Source organism: Cebus imitator, unplaced genomic scaffold, assembly GCF_001604975.1.
Source record: "Cebus imitator isolate Cc_AM_T3 unplaced genomic scaffold, Cebus_imitator-1.0 Scaffold54, whole genome shotgun sequence".
NCBI lineage: Eukaryota > Metazoa > Chordata > Mammalia > Primates > Cebidae > Cebus > Cebus imitator.
Genome location: NW_016107369.1, coordinates 5590942 through 5604830, shown reverse-complemented (window position 1 = coordinate 5604830; position 13889 = coordinate 5590942). Strand labels below are relative to the sequence as shown.

The 13889-nt window shown below is 45.9% G+C and overlaps 1 protein-coding gene across 1 annotated transcript; it reads left to right on the top strand.

Annotated features, from left to right (window-relative positions):
* The first annotated feature begins 1789 nt into the window (after positions 1 to 1789).
* Positions 1790 to 12454, top strand: LOC108304492 (acyl-coenzyme A thioesterase 1-like). Its single transcript, XM_017528709.2, is given in 6 exon segments — positions 1790 to 2596; position 3648; positions 6365 to 6567; position 8006; positions 11805 to 12246; positions 12248 to 12454. Coding segments are annotated over 6 exon segments (1314 nt in total). The 5' UTR covers positions 1790 to 2122; the 3' UTR covers positions 12441 to 12454.
* Positions 12455 to 13889: the final 1435 nt, after the last annotated feature.

Here is a 13889-nt window from a genome sequence, read left to right as displayed (position 1 = left end):
TGTAGTCCCAGCTACTGATGAGGCTGAGGCAGGAGAATTGCTTGAACCTGGGGGGCAGAGGTTGCAGTGAGCCGAGATCCTGCCACTGCACTCCGGCCTGATGCCTGGTAACAGAGCAAGACTCTGTCTCAAAAAAAAAAAAAGACAGTAAAAAGAAAAAAAAAATGTTTGCTTCATTGCCATGAAAGGGTCATACCAGTTTTTACATCCACCAACACATGAGTTTCTTTTCCAAATCTTCAACATCCTGTGAGAGATAGTTAAATCATAGTTGTTCAGAGCACAGGCTTGAGAATCAGATTTCAAAGGTATGAATCCGCTCCCTTTTTCTCTGTTTTAGAGGCAGGGTCTTGTTATGTTGTCCAGGCTGGTCTCAAACTCTTGGCCTTAAGCAACCCTGACATCTCAGCCTCCAAATACACTGGGATTACAGGTGTGAACCACCTTGCCCAACTTCCATTTTCTAGCTGTCTGATCTTCAGAAAATCAGTTAAATTCTCTGGGCCATAATTTACTAATAGGTTTCTTGTAAGTATTAACAATTAGCTACTATTATTTACCTCCTTTAGTTCCTGAGACTCCTGTGCACAAAATATACTTGATGTGTGCCTCAGAACCTAATAACCAAAGGTAATTAGAACTACAGGTAGTTGTATGATTAATGACACGGGACATGAGACCATTTGGAACTAGGTAAAAAGGCTTACCTTGAGGACAGCCTTATTAGAAGCAGAGGCAAGTACAGGTTTTGTGAGCTTGAAGCTTATGCATGTATAGGTTTCTCTAATTATAAAGACAGGAAATTACAAAATCAGGTACAAAGGCTTGGGAGTGGCCTAAAGCTTAAGTTTGATGAAAAAACCACCTCTGGTTGGAACCAATAGCTTATGAAAAGGTAGAAAAAAGCCTGGTGCATGGGGTGCTCCTTAAGTCCCAGCTATTTGAGAGGCTGAGGCAGGAAGATGGCTTAAGCCCAGGAGTTTGAGCCTTATAAGTGTGCAATGGTGATAAACAGCTGCTGTACTCCAGGCTAGCAACATAGTGAGACCCTATCTTTTAGAAAAAGAAAGGATGAGAGAGGTAACACTTGCCTGACTGGAACAAAAATGAGAAACCCATATAAGAAAATAACTATGAGTGAGGTGGCTCATGCCTGTAATCCCAGGACTTTGAAAGGCTGAAGTGAGCGGATCACCTGAGGTCAGGAGTTCAAGACCAGCCTGGTCAACATAGTGAAACTCCATCTCTAGAAAAAATACAAAAATTAGCCCGGTGTGGTGGTAGGCGCCTGTAATCCTAGCTACTTGGGAGGCTAAGGAGAATCCCTTGAATCCTGGAGGCGGAGGTTGCAGTGAGCCGAGATTGCACGAGAAAGAAAGGGGGGAAGGAGAGGAGAGGGGGAAAAAAAGAAAAGAAAAGAATACTACTTCATTTGGCTGTTTTTATACCTGTAAGGAATGAAGCTCAGAGGTCACACAGCTAGTAAGAAGCCAGCATCCTTCGATGTGGGATTGATGAGGAGGATAGGCATATAGAGAGAACACACAAGCAAAACACCATGGTGCAGATTTTGAAAGAAAAGCCCCATGATTAGTAATGAGTTTGAATTACTCAAGAAAGTGATCAAACCCAATTCCAGTCCTGCATTCCTCTTCACCATCAGGAGTCTGGCGCCCGGACACTGCTAGCTGCCAGGTTCTTTAAGAATCAGCCCCGGTCCAGCCCACTCCGTGGGCCAATAAGCTTCTGAAAAGCAAAACTAGGAAGTTGCTTTCCAATAAAAAGTGGAGATTTCAAGACAGGAGGCTTTAAGCAAGTTCGAGTGTGTCTGTATTTGGTCTTGCTGATTGGCTGCGCTCTGGTCTTCCCAGCTGACATTAGCAGACTGCTGCTTTGCCCTGGTGACGGCCTGCGACGGCACCCCTAGAGATCTCTAACAAGCTTCTTTCTACCCACCCTGTTCGGTTGTTCCCAGGTTTGACTTCAAGGCGCAAAATGGCGGCCTCGTCTCTTGCTGTCCTGCGAGCGTCCCGGCTGTCAGTGGAGCCTGAAGAGTTGGGCGCAGTTGCTGGGGTATCCAAAGCTGAGGCAGGTTGACCAGATCATTTGAGTTCCTGCCCGGATGATGGTGACACTGTCCCTGGAGCCCACCGGCCGCTGCATCTGGGACGAACCGGTGCGCATCGCCGTGCGCGGCCTGGCCCCGGAGCAGCTGGCCACGCTGCGCGCGTCCCTGCGCAAAGAGAATGGCGCGCTCTTCCGGGCCCACGCGCTCTTCCGGGCCCACGCGCGCTACCGCGCCGACGCCCGCGGGGAGTTGGTCCTGGAGCGCGCGCCAGCGTTGGGCGGCAGCTTCGTGGAGTGCGAGCCCATGGGGCTGCTCTGGGCGTTGAAGTCCGAGAAAGCCTTGGGGAGGCTGGTGAAGCGCGACGTGCGGACGCCCGTCCCCGTGGAGCTGGGGGTGCTGGACGGCCACGACCCCGAGCCTGGGCGGCTGCTGTGCCAGGCGCGGCACGAGCGCCACTTTCTCCAGCCGGGCGTGTGGCACGAGCCGGTGCGCGCGGGCCGAGTGCGCGCCAGGCTCTTCCTGCCGCGGGTGAGCCACCTCTGCTAATTGTTCGCGTCTGCCCATCCCGTGTCCCTGCGCTTTTCACACGGAGAAAGGATGTAGTTTCCAACATTCCGGAGGTTAGTGTAAGGAGACAGGAGTGGAATGGAAAGCTGGCTGGGGAAGTGCCCCTGCTGCTCCAAAACTGAGAGGTCCTTCAAACCTAGTGCTCATTTAAAAGACATTGTAAGGAAAGGGAAAAGGCACATAATATTAAAAAAACAAACAAAAACAGGCCGGGCGCGGTGGTTCACGCCCGTAATTCTAGCACTTTGGGAGACTCAGGCGGGCGGATCACCTGAGGTCGGGAGTTTGAGACCTACTCAGGAGGCTGAGGCAGGAGAATTGCTTGAACCTGGAAGGCATTGGTTGCTGTGAGCCGAGATCGCGCCATTGCACTCCAGCCGGGGCAACAAGAGTGAAACTCCATCTCAAAAAAAAAAAAAAAAAAAAAAAAAAAAGCCATTTGCAGGTAGTTTCAATTTTCTTGATGTTGTTTATTTATTGACCAGAAAGTCAATTTTTTTTAAATAAAAAGCATTCCGACTGGTTTTCTCACTCTATTTCCATGGAGGTGCCAGGTGGCCGGGCCTGTGACAGCGCAGAGGTACGGTGCCTGCCTGCCCACTGCAGGGCCTGTTCGTTCCCCGCTGCCGCCACGTAGCTCCCCGCTGGCGATGATTTCCCTCCAGTTGTCACTCCAGGAGAGCAGCCGCCTCCTTGTGTAGGGCAGGACCAGGTGTTGATTGTGGCCTCTAATGGTGTCCTTGTCATCACTGGACAGGTCCCCAAAGATCACGGTCTTGTCCGTTGTGAGGATAATTCAATCCACAAGCTGGGGCTCCAGGTGCTGCTCTAGCCAGCGGTGCTTCTCACACACGGTGGTCATACTTCCACAGGGGCTGGTGCAGTATGAAGACCTCGGTGTTTTGCACGTGCTTCATCTCTCACAAGGCCCTACGGGGTTGGGCTCCAAGCCTCGGGAAACGCTTAGAGCTTCACACCCATGGGCCACTTTATCTGCCAAGTCGGGCAGCAGGGTGCGGTACTGCTCCCAGGCCGGAAGCTGCGGTGCTGCTGCAGTGTCACACGCAGCTCCCTGAGAAGCGGAGGCTGAAGACCCGCAGGAGGCCCTCTGGAAGCCGCCAGCAACAGTCCGTGTCCTCCAGCACATGCATGGGCTGTGCTGCTGTCACTGCTGGGGCACTGGGGTCTCTCGGGATCTGCGGGGTGTGGGGCCTGCAAATGTTCTTTTAAAAGTTTCTCAGTTTTGCAACTTTTCTTGCAACTCCCACAGTCTGTTAAGGTTTATGTAAATTAGCATTTACAATAGGAAGAAGGCCTCTTGTTGTCAAATGGAAATTTGAAGTTACTGGATACTTTTATGTTACATAAAGAGCAATCAGGCCAGGCTTGATGGCTCATGCCTGTAATCCCAGCACTTTGGGAGGCTAAGGTGGGTGGATCACCTGAGGTCGGGAGTTCAAGACCAGCCTGACCAACTTGGAGAAACCCCGTCTCCACTAAAAACACAAAGTTAGCCGGGCGTGGTGGCTTATGCCTGTAATCCCAGCTACTCTGGAGGCTGACAGGAGAATCGCTTGAGCCTGGGAGGCAGGGGTTGCAGTGAGCCAAGATCACGCCATTGCACTCTGGGCTGAGCAACAAGAGCGAAACTCTGCCTCAAAAAAAAAAAAAAAAAAAAAAAAAAAAAAAAGAGAAAGCAACCAGCCAATGTAAAAATGAAATGATGGTATCCTTATTAATAATCAAAGAAATGCAAAATAAAACAACAGAGTACATTTTACACCCTCAGAAGTTGCAGACATTTAGAAGTCAACATTATCAATTGCTGACCAGTATGTGGAGGAAATGAAACTCACTGCTAGAAGGAGTCAGCATATTCATCTACTCTGGCAAACAATTTACCTTAACTTAGAAAGTTGAATACGTGGCTGGGTGCAGTGACTCACGCCTGTAATCCCAGCACTTTGGGAGGCTGAGGTGGGCAGATCACCTGAGGTTGGGAGTTCGAGACCTGTCTGACCAATGTGGTGAAACCGGTCTCTACTAAAAATACAAAATTAGCTGGGCGTGGTGGCACATGCCTGTAATCCCAGCTACTCAGGAGGCTGAGGCAGGAGAATCGCTTGAACCCAGAAGGTGGAGGTTGCAGTGAGCCGAGATTCCACCATTACACTGCAGCCTGAGCAACAAGAGTGAAACTCTGTCTCAAAAAGAAGGAAGGAAGGAAGGGAAAGAAAGGAGAGAAAGAAAGAGGGAAAGCAAGCAAGCAAGAAAGCAAGCTAAATATGTTATTCTACTTGTATATGGGCAAGAAGAGCAAAACTGTCTCAAAAGGAAAGGAAAGGAAGGGAAGGGAGGGAGAGAGAAAGAAGGAAAGAAAAAGGGAAAGAGAGAGGGAGAGAGAAAGAAAGAAAGAAAGTTGAATATGCTATTCTACTTGTACATGTGCACCAGAAGGCAGATTCCTTATAAGAGCAAAGCCATTGCAGATGAGCAGTTAATTTAAAAAAAAAAAAAAAAAAAAAGAGAGAGAGAGAGAGAGAAAAACCAACTGGAAACAGCCCAAATGTCCATCAACAATAGAACAGATTAATATACTGAGGGGTATTTCCAGCCATCAAAGTGATTGAAGTACAGTTACAAGAATCAACATCTACCAAGATATGCAAAATAAAAGAAAAAAATTTTAAAAGAATCAACATGGATGAATCTCCAAACCACTCTTCAATGAAATAATCAACCCCTGGAAGAATACATTCAGTATCATTCCATTTAGATACAATTCAAAAAATAGGCAGATTAAAATATTGTTTGCAGTACCCATCTAAGTGGTAATACTATAAAGAAAACCAAGGGAATGATACACAGAAAGTCCAGGATACTGGAAAGGGAGGAAACGGTACAAGTGTCTGTGGGACTTTGATGGTTTGATGGTATCGGCACTTAACTATTTCTTAAAGTGTTGCCTATAAGGTATTTGCGTTTTTTTTTTTTTTCCCTGAGACAGCATCTCACTCTTTCACTCAGGCTGGAGTGCTGTGGCATGATCTCAGCTCACTGCAACCTCTGCCTCCCAGGTTCAAGTGATTCTCCTGCCTCAACCTCCTGAGTAGCTGGGACTATAGGTACATGCTACCACGCCTGGCTAATTTTTGTATTTTTAGTAGAGATGGGGTTTCACCATGTTGACCAGGCTGGTCTCAAACTGACCTCAGATGATTCCATCTCAGCCTCCCAAAGTGCTGGAATTACAGACATAAGCCACCGTGCCCAGCCTGCGTTATTATTAATTGTTTTTTGTATGAAATGCAAACTTTCAATGTAAATGGTAAAAAATACTCATTTGTGAGTGAATCATTCAGAATGAGTAACCTTTTGAGTCTGTCTCCATTGAATGAGTGCATTCCGTTGAGTGCCCCGGAGAGTCATTTGTCTTTTCTATGTAGCAGTCTTTCTTCTCATTTCTTGGTAGTACCCCATTAGATGGATTCGTTTACCAGTCAAAGGACATTTTGGTTGTTTCCAGTCTTTAGCTATAATGAATAAAGTCACTATAAACACTTGCCTACAAGTTTCTCCATGAACACAAGTTTTCATTTCTTGTGGGCAGATACCTAGGAATGGGATTGCTGGGTCACATATGTGGTAAGTATATGGTTAACTTGATAAGAAACCATCCAACTGTTTCAGGAATAGTTTGGTTTGCATTTTGTTTTGTTTCTTCCCAAGAACCTGGGCCCTTTCCTGGGATTGTGGACATTTTCGGAACTGGAGGTGGCCTGCTGGAGTATCGGGCTAGTCTGCTGGCTGGGAAAGGTTTTGCTGTGATGGCTCTGGCTTATTACAAGTATGAAGACCTCCCCAAGACCATCGAGATGCTCTATCTGGAGTACTTTGAAGAAGCTGTGAACTACTTGCTCAGTCATCCTGAGGTTCTTCTCTCAGATTTATGGGCTATGTATCAGGTCTCTTCTTAAATGGTCTGGTTTTCACAGAAGTTGGCTCATTCATGACAGCCATTCCCTACCCCAACACATCAACATACACTACCTTTTCTAGTCACTTCTTCTCATTTATTTATTTTTTTTTGAGATGGAGTCTTGTTCTGTCAACCAGGCTGGAGTGCAGTGGTGCGATCTCAGCTCACTGCAGCCTCTGCCCCTGGGTTCAAGCAATTCTCCTTCCTCAGCCTTCTGAGGAGCTGGGATTACAGGTGCCTGCCACCATGCCCAGCTAATTTTTTTGCATTTTTAGTAGAGACTGGGTTTCACCATGTTGGTCAGGCTAGTTTTGAATTCCTGATCTCATGATCTGCCTGCCTCGGCCTCTGAAAGTGCTGGGATTACAGGTGTGAGCCACTGCACCTGGCTCTTCTTATAGACAGTTTCTTCCTTTCTTTTTTTTCTTTCTTTCTTTTTTTTTTTTTTTGAGATGGAGTCTCACTCTGTTGCCAGGCTGGAGTACAGTGGTGCAATCTTGGCTTACTGCAAACTCCACCTTCAAAATTCAAGTGATTCTTGTGCCACTGTACCTGGGCTTGTTATTTTATTTCATAATGAACCCAAACACATTTGAGAACCCTGGGTTTGACCCAAGAAGTAAAGGGGAAGAGGTGGGGAATCACTTTCTTCAGAAGGTATCTGTTTTGGCCGGGTGCAGTGGCTAATACCTGTAATGCCAGCACTTTGGGGGGCCAAGGCGAGCTGATCACTTGAGGTCAGGAGTTTGAGACCAGCCTGGCTAACATGGTGAAACCCCGCCTCTACTAAAAATACAAAAATCAGCTGGGCGTGGTGGCGGGCGCCTATAATTCCAGCTACTCAGGAGGCTGAGGTAGGAGAATCTCTTGAACCCAGGAGGTGAGCTAAGATTGCGCCACTGCACTCCCGCCTGGGCCACAGAGTGAGATTCTGTCTTTAAAAAAAAAAAAAAAGGTATCTGTTTAAGTGTCTGAATTTAACTACCTTCTCTTCCTGTATCCTCTCAGCACAGGATTAAGTTGTGGGGGGTTTGCTTTTAGAGTTAGGTTTTAAAGGAGGAATTTGGCAGCCAAAGAAACTGGATACTAGGAAATGTTTCAGGAGTTCCAGATTCAGCATATCAGAGGATCAGAAGATAAATCTTACTTAATTCAGTTAGAGTTCAAGGTGGATGGAAGCACTGGAGCTCTTAGAAAAGGTGATAGGAGAGTTGGGTGTGGTGGTGCGTGTCTATAGTCCCATCTTCTCAGGAGGCTGAGGCAGGAGGATCCCTTGAGCCTAAGAGTTTGAGGCTATGGTGTGTTATGATTGTGGCTTGAATAGCCGATGCAATTCAGCCTGCACAACACAGCAAGACCCATCTCTTTTTTTTTTTTTTTAATAGAGACAGGGTTTCACCATGTTGGCCAGGCTGGTCTCGAACTCCTGACCTCAGGTGATCCACCTGTGTCGGCCTCCCAAAATGCTGGGATTACAGGCGTGAGCCACTGCGCCCAGCCAAGACCCATCTCTTAAAAAAGAAAGAAAGAAAGAAAGAAGGAAAGAAAATAGCACTTGAACCTGGGAGGGGGAGGTTGCAGTGAGCTGAGATTGTGCCATTGCACTCCAGCCTGGCAACAGAGCGAGACTCCGTCTCAAACAAAAAAAAAAGAAAATAGAAAAAGGTGATAGGGTATATTGTAGTGGAACCAGCATTAGATATACATAGAGAAGAGTTAAATATGAGTTTTGATTTTGCCAATTACTGGCCTCATGACCTTGGGACCCTTGTTTCTTCTTTGAAAAACTGGGATGATAAACGTATCATTTAATTCCTAGTACTTTTGTGAGGAATAAATGGTTGAAACTAGCCAAGGGTGCTGTTGCAGAAGCCACAAGAGAAAAAAATAATAAACTGCTGTTGGGAAGCCAATCAAATGGCCATTTATTTATGGCATGGAGGACATTGGTAACCTTGTGGAACAGTGCACACTCTACCCTGGAGGGGATGGAGCAGAGAATGGAAGCCAAGAAAACAAGCAACTACAGACAACTTTTTCCACAGATTTTGCCATGAAAGGGAGTAGAGAACTAGGGCTATAACTAGAGTGGCTGGGGCCAAGAATTGTCATCAAAACCTAAGAGATTCTAGAGGGTGGAAGTACACTGATGGGAATGAGCCTGTAGAGAAGATAGCTGTAAAGGAGGAGAGAGGGAAATAATTGCAGGAGCGAGGTCCTCAAGAATGAGAGTAGATGGGATTTGCAAGCACAAATAGAGGGGTGGCCTTTGTCAGGAAAAGAAATGTGGGGCTCTTTGTAATTCAATCTTGCATTCTCTGCCAGGAGAATGTCGATAAATGTCTAGTCCTGCCCTGATGAGGCTCTAGATTTGGTCATGTTTACAGTGTGCCTTTCATGGGATAATTCTTTTTCCTGGCAGATGGCTTAATGTCTGCGCAACCGATCTATGGCCAAGTGTCACTGTCATAAGGTACTTGTTTAAAGTGGCAGAACCCTTGTGACTCTTATCTGACCTGACGAGTCACGAGCGTGTCTGCCACCACAAACAATTTCAGGTTCATCCTACAGAGATAACCACTCTGTGGGAGAGCCGTGACCTGGAAAGGAGTTAGGTTTGGGGTCAGGTGAGACACAGAGGAGGCAGCGCAACAAAGCACATGAAATAAGCAGCATATTCCTCACAGACCCCAGACCCAAGAGGGCAGTATGCCTTGCAGGGCCATTGGGAAGTAGAGAGCTGTCTGGGACACAGACGTTCAGCCAGTGAGAGGGAGAGAGAGAGACAGGACTTACGGAGCCAAATCCATTACTGAGGTCTGAGTGTTACCCAAGCAGGTTTCCCTCAGGGGTTTTGGATTGGCTGATTTATACACAAACCTATTTACAAGACTCTAGTGTTGACCATTAGGTTTTTGTTTGTTTGTTTTTGTGTTTGTTTTGAGGCAGAGTCTCTCGCTCTGTTGCCCAGGCTGGAGTGCAGTGGCACCATCTCTGCTCACTGCAACCTTGCCTCCTGGGTTCAAGTGATTCTCCTGCCTCAGCCTCCCAAGTAGCTGGGACTACAGGCATGTGCCACTGCACCTGGCTAATTTTTGTACTTCTAGTGGAAACAGAGTTTCACTATGTTAGCCAGCTGGTCTTGAACTCCTGACCTCAAGTGATCCTCCTGCCTCAGCCTTCCAAAATCCTGGGATTACAGATGTGAGCCACCGTGCTCTGCCATGATTAGGTTTTAACGTGGTCAGCAGTTATGATGCATGTTGGGTTTTGGGTCAGTGGGATGAGGAACAAACACAGAGGGGAAAGTTTATTTTTTGTTTTGTTTTGTTATTTTTGGAGACAGAGTTTTGCTCTAGTTGCCCAGGCTGGAGTGCAATGGCACGATCTCGGCTTACCGCAACCTCTGCCTCCCAGGTTCAAGCAATTCTCCTGCCTCAGCCTTCTGAGTAGCTGAAATTACAAGCCCCTGCCACCAGGCCTGGCTAATTTTTTGTATTTTTAGTAGGGATGGGGTTTCTCCATGTTGGTCAGGTTGGTCTCAAGCTCCCGACCTCAGGTGATCCTTCCGCCTCGGCCTACCCAAAGTGCTTGGATCAAACTCCTGAGTTTTAACTAGGCCAAAGATGACAGCAGTACCTAGTTTAGGCCAAAGATGACAGGGCACACTGTGCCCAGCCTGAAAGTTTTAACTAGGCCAAAGATGACAGCAGTACCTAATTAAGGCCAAAGATGACAGGGCACACTGTGCCCAGCCTGAAAGTTTTAACTAGGCCAAAGATGACAGGGCACTGCTGGGTTTCAAGTAACTTTTATCAGGTCTGAGAATGGATGCCTGGACAGCAGTTATATTAAACAAATTTATATCAGATACTTCCTTGGAAACAGGAGGGAAGGCAGAGTTTGAGTTCCCATGGAAGTAGGTAGATTTGGCAGTGAGAAAATGAGGAAAGGTTCCTACCAGTAGCTTCTGTTTCTTCAATGAAGTATGAAGAGCTAAAAGTGAAGTGAAAGGTGAGGGTTAAAAGGGCTTGAGGAGGTAGGAGAAAATATGAAGAGCTCTCCTGGAGAAGTGAAAGGCAAACACAGCCATGAAATATGAGAGGATTCATGGGCAATGTAGATGCTCATTTAAATTTGTGGTCATGAAATGAAACTAAGATCTGTCAGCATAAATGTGTATTTTTTCTTCTTCTCCAGCAGTGTTCATTTGCACAAATGTGAGCCTAGAGGAAATGAATAGGTGGATTTAACAGGGTTAGCACTTTCCAGGCCAGTGTGGCCAAAGGAAGAGGGAGGTTAGAGGAGGTAAGAGTGTTTGCAAAGGAGTGATGCTGCGGTTGAAGCAGGAAATCGAGACTAGAGGAGACAGGAAGTGAGAACACGAGAGAGATACTGATAGTGACAAAGTGATAGGCAGGGTCTCATAGAGGTAGAAATGGGAGGTCTCTCAGAGGTAGAAATTTTACCAGGATGGTTAAATTGAAAGTACTGAAGATGGCACTCAGAGAGGAATGCTTGAAGCTGAGATTTTGGAGATAATGTACTGTTTTTTTTCTTTTTTTTGAGGAAGGTCTCACTCTGTCACCCAGACTGGAGTTAGTGGTGCGATCTCAACTCACTGCAACCTCCACCTCCCAGACTTAAGCGATTCTCCTGCCTCAGCCTCCCGAGTAGCTGGGATTACAGGTGCATGCCATTACTGCCTGGCTAATTTTTGTATTTTTAGTAGAGATGGGGTTTCACCACGTCGGCCAGGCTGGTCTCAAACTCCTGACCTCAAATGATCCACCCATCTCGGTCTCCCAAAGTGTTGGTATTACAGGAGTGAGCCACCACACCCGGCCATGAGATGATGTACTTATTGATGATGAATCAGTTTAGTTATGACAGTGGGAATGGGTAGCTCAGGTGGGAGAGAGAAAAAGATCATGGGAGATATGAGGTTAAGGAACTGAGGAACCATAGTAGTTGATAGGTCATCCACGTGGTTCTCATAAAGAGTGGTGATGGAGAAATTGTGGAAAGGAAGAGATAGAGGGGAGGTAAATTCCCAAAGTTGCAAATGTGGGTAAATGGTAGAACCCAAATTCAGGCTCAGGTTCAACTGACTTCCAGGGTGGGCACAACTCACCATATTCCACTGTTTGTGGACTCATTCTTCTTCTTTTTTCTTTGTCCCTTTCTCAGTAAAAGGTCCAAGAGTTGGGCTGCTTGGAATTTCCAAAGGGGGTGAACTCTGCCTTTCCATGGCCTCTTTCCTAAAGGGCATCACGGCTGCTGTCATCATCAACGGCTCTGTGGCCAGTGCTGGGGGAGGTGTACACTATAAGGGTGAGGCCCTGCCCCCTATCGGCGTCAACAAAAATCGCATCAAGGTGTCCAAAGATGGCTTTGCAGACATTGTGGATGTCCTGAACAGCCCCTTAGAAGGACCTGACCAGAAGAGCTTCATTCCTGTGGAAAGGACAGAGAGCTCCTTCCTGTTCCTGGTAGATCAGGATGACTGCAACTGGAACAGTGAGTTCTATGCTAATGAAGCCTGTAAACGCTTGCAGGCCCAGGGGAGGAGAAAGCCCCAGGTCATCTGTTACCCAGGGGCAGGGCACTATATCGAGCCTCCTTATTTCCCCGTGCCAGGCTTCCATGCATGCCTTGGTAGGCGGTCCTGTTATCTGGGGAGGGGAGCCCAGGACTCATGCCATGGCTCAGTTGGATGCTTGGAAATGACGCCAGACTTTCTTCCACAAACACTTGGGTGACAAAGAGGGACAATCCCAGCCAAACTGTAATTCTCATTTGATCATGTGGCCTCTCTGTTGCTAATCTCTCCTGGGAACATCTGCCACATTTAGTGTGTGTATGTGTATTTATTCTTTGCTTTTTAATAACTACCTAAAGTTTTTCCCTGTCATTATTAAAATGAATTTTCCAGTAAGAATGAGTTTTTAAGATTTTTATAAAGTGTACACTTTATCCATTTGGGAGGGGAGTAACTCCGTAGAAACTACAAAAAGTGAAAAAAATCTCCTTTTACTATCTCAACACACAACTGGTAAGGCTTTAGTTCTGAGAGGAAAAGTGAGTAACATCAATTAACAGTGTCTGGTACATAATGGAGTTCAATAATTATTTGCTGAATGAGTGTAAATGAACCAGGCACGGTGGCTCACACCTGTAATCCAGCACTTTGGGAGGCCAAGGTGGGCAGATCATTTGAGGTCTGGGGTTGGAGACCAGCCTGGCCTACATGGTGAAACCCCGTCTCTACTAATAATACAAAAAAATTAACCAGGCATGGTGTCATGCACCTGTAGTCCCAGCAATTCAGGAGGCTGAGGCAGGAGAATTGCTTGACCCCAGGAGGCAGAGGTTGCAGTGAGCCAAGATCATGCCACTGCACTCCAGCCTGGGCAACACAGCAAGGCTTTGTCTCATAAATAAATAAATAAATACATACATACATACTGTGGAAGAAAAGCATGTAATATAAAAGATATATCAGATTTGAGTTTCTCCCTTAAGAATGGAAGTTAACGTCTTGCCTATAAACTGATTACTAGTTAGATAAAAAACTACCAAAAATTTTCAAAATAAATGCATATTAGTTCTTTGATATCTTCTCCTTGGATTAATAAGGATTTTTCTAGGGCAAATAAAATTTATGTTCCTGTTTATACTTACAGACCTTGAGGATTTATCAATTTTATCAGTTTAAAAGCTGATAAAACACTATTTAGATGACTTACATAAGTGATTTTAACAATGACAAATAAAATAACATTGAAAATAAATAACAATTTAAGCTAGGCATGGTGGCTCACTCTTGTAATGCCAGCACTTTGGGAGGCCAAGGCCGGTGGATTGCTTGAGTTCAGGAGTTCAAGACAAGCCTGGGAAATATGGTAAAACCCCATCTCTATTAAAAAAAAAAAAATTAGCTAGACATGGTGGTGCACGCCTCTAGTCCCAGCTACTTGAGAGGCCCAAGGTGGGAGAATCGCTTGAGCCTGGGGTCAGAGGTTGCAGGGAGCTGAGATCATGCCACTGCACTCCAACCTGGGCAACAGAGCAAGACACGATCTCAAAAAAAGAAAGAAAGAAAGAAAGAAAGAAAGAAAAGACAATATTTATATCACTTGATATAAATAGTTCCACAATAAACTTGTTTTTTCTTAAACCTTAGTTGTATTTAAAGGAAAAAATACCTTAATTTATGAATCTTTTCTTTTCTTTTTTTTTTTTTTTTGAGACGGAGTTTTGCTCTTGTTACCC